General features: G+C 39.2%; 1 protein-coding gene across 19 annotated transcripts in view; it reads left to right on the top strand.

Moving 5' to 3' along the window:
* Positions 1-2,359: 2,359 nt before the first annotated feature.
* The window catches only part of CREM (cAMP responsive element modulator), a 73,267-nt gene continuing 57,502 nt past the window's right edge, over positions 2,360-18,124 (top strand). For 15 of the 19 annotated variants that reach the window (XM_019465137.2, XM_019465135.2, XM_019465126.2 and 12 more), the window contains exons 1-2: positions 3,069-3,175; positions 12,026-12,126. In XM_019465137.2, coding sequence (XP_019320682.1) covers positions 12,083-12,126 — 44 coding nt within the window. In that variant the 5' untranslated portion in view covers positions 3,069-3,175; positions 12,026-12,082. Of the gene's footprint in view, positions 2,467-3,068; positions 3,176-3,317; positions 3,579-8,103; positions 8,122-12,021; positions 12,127-18,124 lie in introns of those variants that run through there. The other 4 variants (XM_019465118.2, XM_019465119.2, XM_053895280.1 and 1 more) reach the window with 4 other exon arrangements.

The raw sequence follows: 18,124 nt of genomic DNA, 5'->3' as shown, positions 1-18,124 counted from the left end.
TAAAATTTTTTCTATCTTTATCTTATGTAAAAAACAAAACAAAAACAAAACAAAACAAAAAAAACCCTGAAAAATCAGCTATTGGCATTTCTAATGAAATGTTTGAATTATTTGAAAGGGATACCCCTGAGAGGCAGGTGATTTGTCTCAGAGCTCAAGCTTTAGAATCCTTCACTATGGGTAGGCAGAATGATGCTCCCACTCCCCAAAGATGTCTACATTGTAATCACTGTTAACCTATGAACACGTCAGATTACATGGCAAAGGGAAATTAAAGTTATAGGTAGAATTAAGCTGTATTACAGATAGAATTAAGCAGCTGATCAGCTGATTTTGATACAGGAATATTTTCCTGGATCATCAGGATGGGCCCAGTGGTTCTACCAAGGAGAACTGGGACGCAAGAGAATCAGAGAGATGGCAGCATGAGAAAGAACCAGCTGTTGCTGGCTTTGAAGATGGAGAAAAGGAGTCATGACCCAGGGAATGTGGGTGGTCTCTAGAAGATGAAAAATGCAAGGACATGGACTCTTCCCTGGAGCCCACAACCCCTTGATTTTAGCCCATTGAGATGTTTTTTTTTTTTTTTCTCAGCAACTTTTCTAAAAAAAAAATTTTTTTTTAACATTTATTTATTTTTGAGACAAAGAGAGACAGAGGATGAACGGGGGAGGGTCAGAGAGAGAGGGAGACACAGAATCTGAAACAGGCTCCAGGCTCTGAGCTGTCAGCACAGAGCCCAACGCGGGGCTCGAACTCACATACCGCGAGATCCCCAAGTCAGACGCTTAACCGACTGAGCCACCCAGGCGCCCCTCTCAGCAACTTTTCAAGTGGTGTCCTTGACACTGGCTTTGTGCATGACACATTCCTGAGTACTATAGGACTGTTAGATAATAAATGTGTTGTTTTAAGTAAGTTTGTGGTAATTTCAAATAGCAGCACTAGGAAATTGCATGTACCTTCCCCGCTGCTATGTCATGCCCTCTCTTTTCAGATCCCAGGTACTCTCCTGTTTTCAAAAGCAGGTACTCTCAAGGATTTGACATTTACATCTTAGTGTATGTTGCTTTACCACTAATTCTTACATTTAAGCCCTTTATTCATTTTATCCAGAGACAGACAGACAGTGTGAGTGGGGGAGGATCACAGGGGGAGTCAGACACAGAATCCAAAGCATGCTCCATGCACTGAGCTATCAGCACAGAGCTGGATGCGGGGATGTGGGGCTTGAACTCAAGAGCCTATGAGATCATGACCTGAGCTGAAGTCAGAGGCTTAAGGGATTGAGCCACCCAGGCACCCCCATTTTAAGCCCTTTAGAATGTGTACTTTGTTAAAGAAATTTAGGAACAAACAAGTAGGTGGAGAACAATGTTCTGGGAAAGAATGATCACAATTTCCCCTCAATCACTTGTAGATAAAAATCCATTCATCTTGCACTGGTCAACCTTGACCACAATGAATGGTATGATTTTGAGGATTTGGTAATCCTTTTTTATTTTCTTCCCTTCTAATGACCCTCCCCCGAGCTAAAATGAGCTGTATTATGGATGCATAAATATTCGGTGCCAGCCTTGTCTTACTACAGACTTGGTTGTTTTGTAAATTTAATTTGTAAACTCGCTAGTGTTCCTTAAGAAATTACTATTTATCAGGCGGTGATGGGCTTATCTACTATACTGCAAGGAGGAACTTCAGAATTCTGCTTATGTCAGTAGGAGGAAGTGAACTTACCAGGTTTTCCTCTTATTTCTGTTAGTATGCATTACAGCTGAAAGTAGTTCAGGTTGGCCAAAACCTGGCAGTGAAGACAGTTCAGAATTTTCTCCCACTCTACGGGGATTCTAATATTTCACAAAGCTTCCCTTTTCTACCTGCTCTACGTTGACAGATTTTTTTTTTTCTCAGCAACTTTTCAAGTGGTGTCCTTGACACTGGCTTTGGGCATGACACATTCCTGAGTACTATAAAGTTGGGTGGTAATCATTGTTTGAATTCGTTTTTCCTTAATGTAAAGAGACTTATCTATAGGCTACAAAGCCTCCATTTCTGAGGGCTTACTCAGCCTTACAATTCAGTACGTTCTGAGTATGCGTAAGTGGGTTCCTAGTTTATAACGGGTCAGCAACGTTCCTCTTACTGGAAAGCCCTCGGTTTCCACTGGATGAAAACTAAACTCTCCTCTTTTTAAAGGCAGGGATTTTTGCTTGTCACCAAAAGCCTTCCTTTCCTCTGTCACATCTCCAAGTGGGGACTGTCGCTGTTTCTCCACGACACTGACGCACAAAGTCACTGTTGAGGCGGCAGCAGTCTGAGAACAAGCCAGCTGGGTTTCCCAGAAAGCTCAAGTCCAGGACCTAAAAGCGTCTTTCAGAATGGCAGACGCTGCAGGAACGTGTGAGTGGGGACGCTCCAGGTGTCCGCTCAGCAGCCCCGGGAATCCGCAGGAAGCGCCTCTGGCCGGTAAAGACCCACAACGCCCGCGTACCTCAGCTTGGGTTGGGATGGGAGACGCTCTAGGCCGCAGCCCAGAGAACAAGAGACCTCGAAGCAGAGAACCCAGCACGGCCGTTAGCTTAGTTTGTAATTAACCAGGCTTCCGGCGCACGCGCGGCGGGGCGGCTTCCGGCTTCCAGCCCACCCCTCAGGCCCTGCCCTGGACTGGGTCTTCCTCCCGGGGCAGCCTAGTTCCTCCTCCGGCCCCGCCCCCCCGACCTAGTCCTCCTCTCCACCCTTAGGCCCCGCCTCCCTACCTCACTACCACTTAGGCCCCGCCCCCTGGCCCTTCATTCCCCTCCCCCCTCCCTCCGTTCCATTTAATTGTTGGATTGTCAGCGCTGCACTCCCGCTGGCGGCCAGCAGGGGGCAGAGTTCGAGCTTGGATTTTTCCGCCGGGCGTCCCCGGGGAAGCAGTCGTGGAGTGGGGGAAGGGAGGGCGGGGCGCGAGGACGCGGTTCGGTCGGCTGCTGCGCTACTTTTGGTCCCGGCTCGGCAGGGAGGCCGCGGCTGCCGCATCAGAGCTGACGTGGGGGCGACGTGGGGCCGCCGCCGGCGCCGGCGCCGGGTTGCTGGGCGGCGGCGCCGCTCCTGAGCGGCGGTCGGGCTCGCCGTCTCCACCTCCTCCCGTCCGTAATCAGTGACGAGGTCCGCTACGTAAATCTCATCGCGGCGGGTAAGTGGTGCGTCGGCCGGGACCCACAGACCTAGGAGCCGGCGACGCGGCGCAGGAGGCGGACGCAGGAGGCGGAGCGGAGCCGGGTCGGGGGCGTCGGGGGCGCGGGGCAGCGGGGCCGCCGGAGCCAGTGGGGGAGCGGGGAGGGCGGGAGCAGCCCGGCCACGGGCGCCGGCTCCGGGGCTACCCGGCGGTGCGGCGGCCTCTCAGTCTCCGGCTCCGCTCGCGGACTGCCTTCGGGTTAGTAGCAGAGCTCTCCCGATAGGACAGCGGGGCTGGTCTGCTCTCTCAGCAATCCTTGACTCCTTTTGAACTTGGTACAAGTTGGACAAGTCTTTCGGAAAAAGCCTTATTGCTCTGATGAGTGTGGTCCTCCCTCTTTGAGAAGAAAAGGAAGCGAGAAGTAAGGACGTTGGTTTTTATTTTCACAGCCGACGATTAGTAGCACTTTTGTCTCAATTTTACGTACTCAGGTTAGATATAAATCAGCGTTAACCCCTATCTTCTCCGAAACAAGAGCCGGGGACAGCAGTGTTGAGTCACTGGGTCTTCACACACGATAGACCTGATGATATAGTGCGAAGACTTTTATGATAGCCGAGAAGGAACAAATCCGTGACAGCGAACAGAAATTTCAGGTTTTGTTCTGTACTTTCGACGTTTGCCTTTCTAGAACCACCTAGCAAGATTCCCAGAACTTGCGGAAGAGGGAATAGACACATTATTCACCTTACTGCCTATTACACGTATGCTAGATCCCTAACTTTGAAATCGCTGAGACGTTTCCTGCACTGCGCTAAGCAGAGCAGCTGTCAGCTTACGATCACATTTTCGGCAGTTTTGACTTACAGGATCAGCCTGAAGGTGACTAAAACTGAGAGAGCCCCTTTTAACAGTACCTCTTACCCACGTAACTTCTTAAAATGTCTTCCTTTTCAAGCTTAATTTGGCGGGCTGATGAGAGTGCAGCCAGCTTCCCTTTAGAGAAATACAAACCTAGATGCACAGCGATAGAGCGGTATGAAAATCGTATTAGATTACATTAATAATTCATGTTCTCTGGTTCCCCTCCCCCTTCCCTCCCCCTTCCCTCCCCCTTCCCTCCCCCGCCCCGCTTCGATACCACATTTTTCTCCTGGTCTTGGTCCTATTTTTGGTTAACAAGCTGCTTTCCCTTCACAGTTTTTAAATCTTTGAATTTTTTTCTCCCAAGGAAGGCAAATTGCAAATAGTGTGTTTTGGCCAATAAAAGCTAGGTATTAAAACAATAGTGTTTAAAGAACTGCTTACTGATCCAGATACAACTTTAAAAAAGATATTTAAATGGAAATGGGTTTGATCTTGAATGAGTGAACACTTAAAGCATTGTCATATTAAAATAATTACACAAACATTTTTGGTACGAATCTGTAAATAGATCAGTGTAAGCAGATGCTTTCCCAGTGACTTTGCTGGTCAACCTGGTATCGTTTTGTTGAGTGTGAAGTTGTAATTATACCGATGTTTGTGTACATATCTTGTAAGAGTATATGAATAAATTTTTATTCAATGGAGAAACACAGAGGAGCTCTTCAGTGTTTGTTTTTGCATTGTCCTGGAAAGTTAATAAAATTTGCTTCTACTGATGAATTTAACAAACTCCAGACTCCATGGACCACTTTAGTTTCCTACGGAGGCAAGTCGTTACATGATCAAAATATGAAATCTTGTTTAGAATTCTGGCCATTTCATGAAAAGTAGATTATTAACATACATAAGGAATCCTGACTGAAACTTGACTAGTATATACATATATTTCTGATCTGTTTTCTCCAACTTGATATTCTCTCCAAGCGAATAATGAGCCAGAAAATTGAGCCAGGTTTATTGTTGAAGTGGTAGTCCGTTGGAAAGCACTCAAATGTCCTGTTCCATATAGATAGATTTTTTTAAGTAAAACTGAAGAATCCTAACACTCAACCGCTGAACCTTTGATACTTTGACATGTAATCAACATTGGTCATTAAGGAAATAAGCCTGAAATATCTTTGAATTCTGTTAAGTATTTTCTGTTGAACTAATGGATTCCATATATGTATTAAAAAGTCAACTTTGAGAAGAGTTATTGTACATTGAATGCAGTTTCAATATTATCAATACAGATAGATTATACAAGTAAAGATTTCAGGGAAAGTTTCTCATCCAGTACACATAGGTAGAAAGAAACATTTTAAATCATTTTGTTAGCTTCCTTTTAGAGACTATACAAGATATTGTAATATATTTAAAATACTTTCTATCCTGAGAACTGTGCAATAAAGAGTGCACTGTTCTTAAGAGTAAATCCTTTCACACATGGGTTTTCTTTTTCTGATGCTTTAGGATATCCAGGAGAGAATAAGGGAGAGTGAAGAGGAAAACCCAAGGATAACACTAAGTGTGATTTTATCCCACTAAGTGGAATATTACTCATGAAGACAACTTGAGTCTTATTGGTATAATTCAGTTATAGCAAAGTTTAAAAAGTAAAATATCGATCTTGCACATCTTTTGATTGACCTTGCCAGGAGTGTTAGAGGAAATTGTCAGCAAGGTGAATGTAAAACAGTTTTGAGGAAAAGCATAATCTAGGAAGTTATGTGGGAATTTTGCTTAAAGTCTATTGGAATAACTCACTGGTTAGGGCAGATACTTGCCTCCGAGAAACCTCGCTAGGAGCTCTTTTGTGAGGCTGTTTTGAAGTATTACAGCTCTCCCAAAGTGGGAAGCATCTTCATGCATATTTTCTGAACACTGATAACCAGACCAATTAAATGTCAAAATCATGTGAAATTCTTTTTTTTTCATTTTTTAAATTTTTATTTATTTTTTTTTTGAGAAAGAGACAGAGTACAAGCAGGGGAGAGGCAGAGAGAGAGGGAGACACAGAATCCGAAGCAGGCTCCAGGCTCTGAGCTGTCAGCACAGAGCCAAACGAGGAGCTTGAACTCATGAACTGCTAGATCATGACGTGCGCTGGAGTCAGATGCTTAAATGACTGAGCCACCCCGGTGCCCCAAAACCATATGAAATTCTAACAATGGAGCTCGTGTGATTCTGATATTTTACTTTGAGAATTTCATAAAATAAACTCAGTTTTTTCAGTTCCCTTATTAAAGCTTTGTTTTTAAACACAGCAGACTTAAATTTAGACTATCCAAAACTCAAAGTCAAATGTCATACAGTTTTGCTCATAATCTCAAATAGCCTCAATTTTTTTCATTGATAGCCCAAAATGTTTTTTTGTTTTTGTTTTTTGTTTTTTTTTTTGCTTAGAAATGTTTTAAACTGGAATTTGTGTCCTAGCATTGATATGATAAAAGCTTCTAGCTCAAGTGTTGGAAAACTGTATCATGCATAAACACCAATATACTGTATGTGGACAGTTGGGATGCGTTTGCTCTTCTTTATACTGATGGAGTAATTAAATTTAACACATTTAAATACGTTTCAGCACTTTGAAAGGTAGCAGTTTTGTTCATATACACAAAATAGGACCTATCTAGTTAAGTATAATAACGTTGAAATTCATTTCTCTAAGTTTTAACTAATTCAAGTGTCTTATCTACTCTTTCCCAGATTTACTAGTCACTGGAGTTGTATTTCATGTAGATAAGTATTTAAAATGTACTTAAAGTGCAGTAATATGATGCTGAACAAGAAAGCCCTGCAATGACTCTAGTCAAGCAAATAGCTCCCACAGAAGATTTTTAAATTTTATTTCCTTCCCTGAACTGGTGGTAGTGGAGAGGGTGGTATTTGGAGAGATGGAGGTAGGCGATGATTATTTGAATTTTTTCATTTCCTCCCCAGCAGCCAATTTTGCTGTTCATTGACTGTCAAATAGCCAAAGGCAGGTGCCCGGTGGGGAGTAAATTGAGAAAGTGATACTGAAATAGTTAATCCTTTGGTGATTTTATAAAGAGTTAAGATTTCTTAGACAGTAGCTCTCTGAAGCAGTTAAATTGGAGTGGCCTTGAATCTGTATTAAAAAACCACTTGATGTTCTGTTTGATTCATGTTTAAAATATTAAAGACATTATTTACAAGTGTTTCAATTATTTCTAAGTACTGTTCCTGGGTACTTCTGTTTTTACACAAAAGTGTAAAGAATGTTATTGGAAAGTTATTTTAACTTTGTGTCACAATGATTACAAAACTTTAAAAGTGGTATAATGTCCTGTTACTGCTATCCCACTTTGTTTTTCCTGGATTCTCCTTCACCTAAAATGCACAACAAGCGTAGGTTCATCAGTGTCAGCTTAAGGTATGTGGCTTTTTGGAATTAGTTCTCGCTTCTAGCCAGCCCTACCTTTCCCTAACTTTTTAATCGTCATGATTGAAAAGAACCAGCTTTATATGCACTTCTATTCTTCTTTCCTTATCTTTCAAACCTTACTTGCTGTTGGTATTTAAATCATGATTAACCTATGGAGATCTCCTACTTTCCCAAGGAAGTAACACCTTGCTTCATCCCAGAACCAGAGAAACATTGTATTTTTCTGTGGTCTCTCTTTCTGCTTCCATAAGAGGGTATACTGCCTTTTATTCCATGTTCTTTTCTTTTTATTTTGACCCTAGTCCAAAAGCAGGACTTTTTTTTTTTTTTTAAAGGAACTTGCCTTTATTGTCTTTCCAAGACATTCAACTTAGTTTTCATAGAAGCAGCTCTCCTTTTTAAATCTTTTAAATCTATTTAATAATTTAATCTAACATGATATTTAACAGAATAGCAAAATTACAATAGTAAGTATGGCTGGCATAATCAAGTCTGGTGATAAATATGACTAACTCCACAGCTGTTAGGAAGACAAGTGCTTGGGAACACTAGAGAATAACTTGTGGACATTATACTGTAGGTTTTATAGAAGAAATAGAGAACATTGGCTAATAACAGAGAGTTGGTTGGGGAGGAGGAAGTTGGTTAGGTAAGCTTTTATATTCTAGTAAAGTTGCTCAAGAAGTTTGATTCTTACATAAACCTGATTTTTCCAAAAAGTTAAATTAAGATAGAATGTAATTAACCACAGCATGGTAGATACTCAGATTTTGTAAGTGTAAATATAATGCTGTTTTTCTCTAATCAGCATATCTTAAATCCCTGTTCTGGAGAGCTCTATATTAAGGGGTACTTGAAGCAATGAAATTAATTGAATCTGTACGCTGGAGAATGAATAGAACAAGACACTGATGAAGAGTAAGGTGAATGTCAAATGTTATTTTGGTATTCAAACCTAATATATGATAGGAAATTTTTTATCAGTGTAAGTGGTTTTTCTCCAGATACAGCACAGAAATTTACATATAGGCAAAGATTTTTTAACTCATTTTCTCCCTTAATATAAGCTCTTATTTGTCTATAAAAAACTAATCTGTGATGTGCTTTCTACTCTAAAAGAGAAAATTTCTTTAGCAGATAGGGCCTTAAAATTATTTTTGTAGAAAATTGGTAGTATACAGGACATTTCATCAGTACCCTTTGTGATTTTTAGGCATAAGGAGATCAGCTTAAAAATGATAACCTCAGACTATATCATGAAATATGATGAATTCAAGGGGTATGTTTTAGGCTAAGTAGAATATTTATCATATTAAGCTTAGTATGAGAACACATTAGGATATTTGTGCTCAAAACCATTCAGGTGTTTGGGTATGTGGGAGCAGGGGATGCTAAGTCAATCCTTGTCTACCCAAGGATAGCATGTTCTAGGACATTAAAACCAGATTTTGGATGAGATCAATAGTATACAGCTAAGTTTTCCAAAGTATGCATAGTTTATGCTTTAGTAAAATGGGATCACCTGGTTTACAAATCCCCACAAGGTAATTTTGGACTTGGAAAATTGACGTAATGGAAAGGTTTGGTATACTTTAAAATCTGAATGCTTTTGCAACAAACTTTATGAAGCCTCTACCAAGTACCTCAAATTACAATGCCAGAACTTTGGCTATATATGTATACATATATATTTTTTAATTTTTTTAATGTTCATTGATTTTTGAGAGAGACAGAGTGTGAGCAGGGGAGGGGCAGAGAGAGAGAGGGAGACATAGAATCTGAAACAGGCTCTAGGCTCTGAGCTGTCAGCACAGAGCCCAACGTCGGGCTCGAACTCACGAGCCGTGAGATCATGACCTGAGCTGAAGTTGGACACTTAACCAACTGAGCCACCCAGGGGCCCTGAACTTTGGCTATATATTAAGGCAAGGGGTCTATTGGAGGATTTTGAATAAGGAAATAAATAGCATGTTTGGATTTGCATTTTGAGTAGAGTGTTGTGGTCTAGTGGAGTGGATTAAGAGGGGTTGAGGGAGAGGTTTAGTGAAGTTATAGGGAGAGATGAATTGCTTTATAGGGAGGCAGTTATTGCTTTAATCATGTCAAATAATAAGTTTCAGAACTAAAGGAGTGGCAGTGAGGACAGAGAGAATGCAGCAGAGTCAAGATACAGGAGACATATTTATTGAGGCCCATTAAGGTAATGGTCCTTGCTTATATTCCAAGCACAGTTAGACATTTTGTGTTTATTATTTACGTTTTCTCCTCACAACAAGATCTCCATTTGACAGGAAAGAATGCTTGGAGAAGTTTCTAATTGTCTGATCTCATATAGCTAATAAACAATAGAACTCAGGTTGACTGTTAATAGTGTGTTTTTATACCACACATTGTTGCTACTAGGCCATGTTGGAGGACTCCCAGATTGGGTGGCTGGGGTGGCTGAGGCAGTGTTGATGTCAGTCACTAAGATAAGAGTACAGCAAGAGGAAAGATTTGAACATTTGGGGCTTGAGGATCTGTGAGCAAACCATTAAGAGATATATCTAAAGGCAGATACATATGGGTTGGAGCTCAGGAGAGAAAAGTGTAAGCTGGATATGAAATCTGAGATCTATCAAGTAAGGATGAAGTAAGCCTAGGGAGTGTGGGGGGGGAGAATTTTATGATGGGAAGCCTGGGAATACCAGCCTTTACAGAGTGGCCAAAGAAGACTGAGGACAAAGGGCTGGATAATTTGGAAGAAAAGCATGAACACGGTGTCCTAAAGAGTTCAAGGAGGACAAAATTTGTGGAGTAGGAAATGCTGTAGGAATATAAAGATAGGGACTAGAAAGCATCCTTTTAGATTTGGCAAGCAGGCAGTCAATCTGTGATGATTTCTTAGACAGTAGTTATGAAGAAATCATTCTTTGATAAGCCTGAGTCAGAATCAGTTTTATCTGATGGTCATTATTTGGGTACGAGACTAGTCATTTTCTCATTTTCTCTTGGTATCTGTGGTGACTGAAGCTCGTACTTTATTCAGTGCTGATTGCCTCTGGGAAGAGCAAGTGGGTGGCTGTTCCTAGACTTCAGTGAATACCTTTTGCTACTTTTTGAATTCTGAACCATAAGAATTTATTACTAAGTCAGAAATTAAACAAAGAAAATGGTATTTCCAAGAGAAATATAGAAATTAGTAGTTTACTTCTCTCTTTATTATTCAAATAATGTTATTAGTATTCTTTGTTTAAATGTCTGTCTCCCTCATTAAAATGCAATCTCCTGGAGAGTGGGGACATTTTATCATTTGAAAGGCCTGACATATCATGGGTGCCAATCACTGTTTAATAAATAAATGGTCCCTGCCTTTAGGTTACACAATTTTTATGGAAGGTTAAGATGTCCCCATGTAAAACGACAGTAGAGTATAGCAGAATAAGATTTAGTCCAAAGGACAGCGCCATCCTCGCTTTTTGTTCATGTTGTAAGTAGCCTGGTTCAAATGACCATCTCCTGTTGTCCCTATGCTGGGAGATGGGGGACAGATGGTAGCTATAACCGTTGCCCTAGTGCCCTTAGGCCAACCTGCCCACTCAGTTTTAAAAGGACACCATTTTAGAGGGGGCCACTTAGGAGGGAACCCTGAAAGCAGTATGTCTGTAGCTAAGCACAACCATTGCTGTTGAAGATGCCTAGAAGATACTTAGGGCTGTGGACATTTGTCTTTTCCACCTCTAAAATAAGCGCTCCCAATTCCTTTGTCTTTTTCTTTGCCAGTTTTACTTCATATTTTTAAAGGATATTAGTAACAAAAAATGGGTTTTAATTGGTAGAGTGTCTAAAACAACTTTTTAAATGGATTGAAGGCTAGTGGAGGAGATTTTAAAGGAACTGGTAATATTTTACTTACAGTTAAAATTCTTTGACAAAAGCCAATTTTGACGGGCACCTGGGTGGCTCAGTTGGTTAAGTGTCTGACTCTTGATTTCCACTCAGGTCATGATCTCACGGTTCATGAGATAGAGCACCTCATTGGGCTCTATGCTGACAGTGTATAGCCTGCTTGGGATTCTGTCTTTCTCCCTCTATCCGGCTCATGAGCACGTGTGCGTGCTCTCTCACTCTCTCAAAATAAATAAACTTTAAAAAAAAGCCAGTTTTAAATTTAAGGTAAATAAAAAATGGTTGACAAATTTGTTGCAGTGGAATGAAATTTAAGTCAATGATAAATTCACTCCATTTATTAAGTGATTATTATTTTAAAATATAGCTGATTCCATGAACTATATGTAGCATGTATTAAATGATTTAGACAACACTACTTTCTCTTTGGTAGAAAATAACCTGATAAATAGCTCATGATTTATGTTTTAAATTTTTTTCCTAGAACAAAATTGCATAGAAGTGAGATTGAAAAAAAAATACAGACTTGTTTTCAGCTTTCTATTCTTTTTTTTCAGTTTTATAGAAATTAGGATATTCTCGGGTATTCTGTTATCGTTTTGAGAGACTTTTTTTAAAAATAAAATGTTATGATCTCCCAATTCAACATCATAATTTTTCTGCAGGATAAATAAAGAAGAAAACGGGGAAGGAACAAAGCATTGATTACAAATGTCTTAATAATGAGCAAATGTGGCAGGAAAAAATATATTAAGACAAATCTAAGGTAAGTGGATATATGTTTTTCTGTTCTTTTGAAAATTTTGCTTAGGTAAAAGTTAAAATAATAGATAAGTGAATAATGTGTATATGTTAACATGCATCCATAAATGTATATGTATGTGTATATTATACTAATAGAGAATGGTAGTGTGTACCCAAAGTGGTCAGCCATTCAATTAAGACATTCATTTATCTTCTACCCTGTACTGTGCTAGGCAATGGGGGGAGCAGTGAACCTTTTACATTCAGCTTTTTTTTGCATGCTGGCCTTTTCATTTAGAAAGGAGACCATGTATAAGGATGTGGACAGAGTCTTAGTTTTTTTCCTTGCCTTTAAGCTATGCTTATACCTAACGTAAAACAAAACAAAGTCTCTACCATATTTTTACAAAAATCCATATAGAGTTTTTCAAGTTTTCTTTTTGGCTGCTTTCAGAGACCTTCTGGTTCATTTGTTGGATCTAGCTTTAAAAAGAAAATAAATTTTCTATGACATTTTATGTAAAACTCTTCACAAAGAATAGAAAGAACTAATACTTTTTCCTTTTGCAGCTGGATTCTATTTTTAAAATTTTACAAGTGGAAATATAGTTGTTCTGCAGTGTAGTTTGTCTGCAAATGGAATACAACTAAGCTTTTAGAAGTTTATTAGTTAATCAAACACTTTAATTAGGCAACTGCCTTTGTCTTATTTTTCATTTAGGTATATTTGACCTATATTTCCTTTTCTCTTCTTTGTTTTCTATCTTTTAAAAACACTTTCATAAGTACCATGATAACATCCCTTTAAAATGTTTTTCCTTTTTCTTCTGATTTTTCCTTCTACTAAATGTTTTATATGTTCTTGATGCAAAGGGATCCTAAATAACCCTGGTCATTAATTGCCTCGGTATTTCTATAGTTATAAATATAATTTTATGAATATATGCCTTCGTATTCATTTCTAGAAGGTATATAATAGGTTGTCTACCTATTGTGTTGTACTATACAAATAGTACTCTACTGCTGTACTTCAGAAGTTATTGCAGTGTGATGTAGTTCTATTAAAGTTCTGGAAAATAACAGAGTAAGCAAACAAATACAGGTCTCTCCCTCTGAAAGTAGTTCAGCCTAGAAGTCTTTGAAAATTGTGCTAATGGATGGATCTTATTATTTTAAGACATAGCTATATTAACATTTTATTAAACTGAATCCTGATATATTCAGAGCATATTGGGGTAACATTTATTTTTCTATCAAAGAAGAAAATGGTTTGCATTTCAGAAGAAATTTAACCTTCTTTAAAAAAGTATATTGTTACTATTAATCATTTATAAATTCAAATATGCCCATTTTAACAATCCTTATCTGTTTTTTAGAATTGTGGAACCAACTACTTGCCAGTATTTTGCTTGCTATTAGTTTATAGTGCTTAATGGACTTTTGTTTTTTTTAGTTTTTTATTATTTTCTATGTCTTTTAAATATTGTATAATTTATAATTACTAATTGGTCTTTCTTTCTAATAAGGATTATTATTTAAGATTAAAATATTGCTTGGGGCGCCTGGGTGGCTCAGTCGGTTGGGCGTCCGACTTCAGCTCGAGTCATGATCTCACAGTCCGTGAGTTCGAGCCCCGCGTAGGGCTCTGTGCTGATAGCTCAGAGCCTGGAGCCTGCTTTGGATTCTGTGCCTCCCTTTCTCTCTGCCCCTCCCCTGCTCATGATCTTTCTCTCTCTGTCTCAAAAATAAATAAAAACATTAAAAAAATTTAAAAGATTAAAATATTGCTTAATTAATTTATAGATTATTAACTATAGTACAACTATGTTTAATATTGACAGAAAGTGAGATTTTAGGGAAAATACCTTATGATACCTCTCTTCAATTTTAACTATAAAATACATAATGAACAATGAAGGATTATAATGGATTTTTCTCTTACACTTTATTTAAAAAAATTTTTTTTTAATCTTTCTTTTTGACAGAGAGAGAGAGAGAGAGCGAGAGAGCAAGTGGGTTAGAGGCAGAGAGGGAGACACAGAATGTGAAGCAGGTTCCAGGCTCTGAGCTGTCAGCACAAAGCCCGACGCGGGGGCTCGAACTCATGAACCATGAGATCATGAGCTGAACCGAAGTCGGACGCTTAACCGACTGAGCCACCCCGGCGCCCCTCTCTTATACTTTATAGATGAATTATGTCTGGACTAGTGAGGCTGATTTACAGGTGTTAGGATTTTATGTACATCATTTATACTGAGTTCTGGGTCCTGTATCTCCTGCTGGGATACTGTTTGAAAATGCTTAGTATAGTGCTTGACCCATATTCAACATTTAACTCTTAGTTGACTCTTCTTCCCTGAGTCCTGGGGTTGGATTTTAGTGGGTTTAGGAGAAGAGTTGTACTAGAAAACAGTTGGATATTGACAGTAGAATAAAATTGCTTGAAAATGATAAAGTCTGTATTTTAAATTGATAGTGCTGGCTTTACTCTCCTGTAAATGATTTTTACCTTCAAATAAATAGATTTTATTTTATTTTTGTAATATGCTTTTATTTTTTATTTTTTATCTTTAAAGTAATCTCTGCACTCAGTGTGGGGCTCAAACTCATGGCCCTGAGACCAAGGGTTGCATGCTTTTTTGACTGAGCCAGCCAGGTGCCCCTCAAATAAATTGATTTTAGTATCAAACTTTTACTGAATGATCTGTACTGGGCATTATACTAGGCATTCCTGAAGAATACAAATGGTATAAAATTAGATCCCCTATATCCCAGTGTAAAAACAAAGCATGTCTGGATGAAGATTATAACAACAGTTGCAGCATACTCAAAAGCACATCTTTATTATAAAATGTTGTCTAAACTGGAATGCCCAGAACGCTAGCTGTGGAAGGAACCCTAGAGTCATAATCATAAGACTTCTTGTTCACTCTCTGTCATGCTACCTATTATGTACCCTATAGAAAGTCACTTGATCTCTCTAAACTGTACTTTTATCATTTTAGTGACATCTGACAGTTGCATAGTCTTCCCAAAAGTTGATTAGTTTATTTAACAATTATGGTAGATTCTGTAGTAGGCACTAGGAATACATTGAAGTATAAAATGTAATCCCTGTCCTTGAGCTTCTTACACTAGTGTTAGTACTTTGTGAACAAATGCATTCTATGCTAGACAAGTGCTATAATGAAAGTACTGCATAAAATCCTTTGGGAACTCAGAAAAGAACAACTAATTCTGTCCCTGGCTGTTAGAATAGGCTTTTGAAAGATGGTGTCCTTCAGCCAGGCCTTGAAAAACTAGTAAGAATTTGCCTATTGGACAAAGAATGGATGAAGGGTATTTCAGGAAAAAGGAAGAACAGATAGCAAAGATTAGAACTGGGGGAATAGGATGTTTACTTGAAAGAAATGGCTTATGAGGAGGCTGGAATAGAGAATGTGGGAAAGAATAAAGTGACTGGAAATGAGGCCATAAAAGTGAAATGGAGTCACATTGTGAAAGAGATTGAATGGCAGTTTGGTTTGGTTTGGTAATTGAGAATATGGACTTTGGAAAAAGACCTTAGTGTAGAACCTGGCTATGCCGCCCAAAACTTTGATGGTAAGATCAGATTCTTAACTTCCTTATATTTGCTTTTTATCTCTAAAAGAAGAACTAACTATACAGGTCTTATAAAGTTGTTAAGGATTAAAACTAGTATGATTTTACCACATGGTAGGCACCAACCAATAGTTGTGGTTATGATTATCATAAGAACTTTGAATTTTATCCTACAGTCAATAGGGAGCTACTAAAGATTTTTAAGCAGAGTAGTATTTTAAGCAGAAATGTATGCTTGAGAAAGGGAACTGTTAGCAGGGATTGGAGTAGGGAGATTGAGTGGTGGTGGAGAAGGGGATTAACTTGTTCATTAGTAGGTACAGTCATCACACTTGGTAATAACGCTGTAGGGAATGAAAGAGAGTCTCACAGATGACACCCAGCTTTTCTACTGAGCAATTGGATGGATGGTGAGGCCCCATTTTCTGAGGTAAGAAACTCAGAAAAGGAACATATTTGTGGAGGAATAAGAGGAAGTTAGTTTTGGATCCAGTGAGTTTGAGGTACCTGTAGGGCACCTATTTGGAGATGTTAGGCATTCGAATATATGATTTTGGAATTAAAGAGAGACCTCTGGGCTAGAGATCTAGATTTGAGAGTGATAACCCTGAAGCTTGGTGTTTGAATCTAGAAAAATGGATGACAATACCCAGAGGGAGATTTGAGAGTGAGGTGAGAAGGCGAAACAGATTCCTGAAGACATGCAGTGTGAAGGTTAACATTGAGTAAGGGGAGGAATTAATTAGCAAAGGAGCTTGTGGAATTGTCAGAGAATCCGATGAGAGCAGAAAATGCAGTATAATGACATCAAGATAGTGTTTAAGAAGGAAGATATCAACAGTTTGGAATACTGTTGAGGGATCAAACCAGATAGGACTTAAAATGAACATTAGATTTAGTGACAGAGATTGGTTACCTTTACTAGAGAAGTTTAGTGAAGCAGAAGTCAGTTTAGGGTTGTGTAGGAATAGGTGAGAGGTAAAGAAATGGGATAGTGTTGGGGCGCTTGTGTGGCTCAAACAGCTGACTCTTGGTTTCAGCTCAGGTCATGATCTCACAGTTCTGTGGGTTTGAGCTCCATATTAGGCTCTGTGCTGACAATGTGAAGCCTGCTTGGGATTCTCTCTCTCCCTTTCTTTCTATTCCTCCCCTGTTCACACTGTGTCTGTCTTTCTCAAAAAATAAATAAACTTTAAAAAAAGAAAGAAAGAAAGAAATGGACATAGTGTTGGTAATTCTTTAGTTTAGCAGTGAGAGGAAGAAGAGACATTCAAGGGAATAGTTAGAAAAGAACTTCTGGTTCAGTGTGTGTGTGTGTGTGTGTGTGTGTTTGAGATTGAAGAGATTTGAATAGGTTTAAATCTTGATAGGAGGAAACCATTGGAGAGGGGAGAGGATAGTTGATACTATAGTGCCTAGAGATCCAGAGGACAGATAAAAGAGTTTAAGAGTGGGGAGGCAGGAGGCAAGGTAAAATAGTGGGTATACAGGTAAGTGGTTTTTGATATGGTGCCAGGAAATTGAGGGAGTACTCATCTGAAACAGGAAGCAAGGTCTTACATTGAGTGTAGGTGAGCTCAGGGATTTGAGAAGAGGGAGAAACATTTGAAAGAGTTGTACAGAATGGGAAAGTAAGTTCACTAGGGAAACAGTAAGATTGCTTCCCACTTGAGGTTAAAAACCACGAATTCAATAGCCTTAATAATATTGTTTTATAATTTTATTCAGTATTGTTCATAGAGTCATAGAGGAGATTGAATTGGTTTTATCTGAAATTGGTATTTACTAGGCAGATACAACAAAAAGAAAAGGGACAAGAGAATTTAGAGTATTGGGAGACAGTAATTGAAATGAGAAACCATGGATTCTAAGCTGAGTAAGATGAGATATGAAGAAAGGGGGAGGCTGATGGAAAGGGAGAAAGTGGTCTGGAGATCTCAGTGTGGTGGAACAACAGGTGTGATGGGAGTAATCAAGGGTAGGTGTCACCTGGGAGAATAGAATGCTGTAGTTAGGGTGGGATGTCAGAATCATTTCATAGGTGGAATAGTTTGGGACATGGTCTAGGTCCATTGTAAGACCAGCTAAGTAGATGGCTGAAGTGGAGTAGAGAAAATCTTGCACTAAAGTATCAGGGTGAGGCAGGGGTCCTTCCTTTGAGTGTTGAACATGGAATAGTGGAGAGGAAAGCTCTTAAGTCAAGTGCTAAAGTCTTCACTTTACATCCTGGATGTAGAGAAGATGATTATCATATGGATGAATATAAGATGGTACACCTAATATCCTTGGGCCTCAACAGAACAGGGATTTCTACAAAGACACAGAGGAGGAACAGCTGAGAAATAGTGGGGAACAAAGAGGATACCAGGTCAACATTCTAATCCTGATTAGGTGTGGGAAGACAAGCTGGTCCCTCC

This window comes from Panthera pardus, unplaced genomic scaffold (assembly GCF_024362965.1).
Source record: "Panthera pardus isolate Hobbes unplaced genomic scaffold, ASM2436296v1 HiC_scaffold_6, whole genome shotgun sequence".
NCBI classification, from domain to species: Eukaryota; Metazoa; Chordata; class Mammalia; order Carnivora; family Felidae; genus Panthera; species Panthera pardus.
Note: the sequence above shows the minus strand (reverse complement) of the source record. Positions and strands in the feature narration are given on the sequence as shown.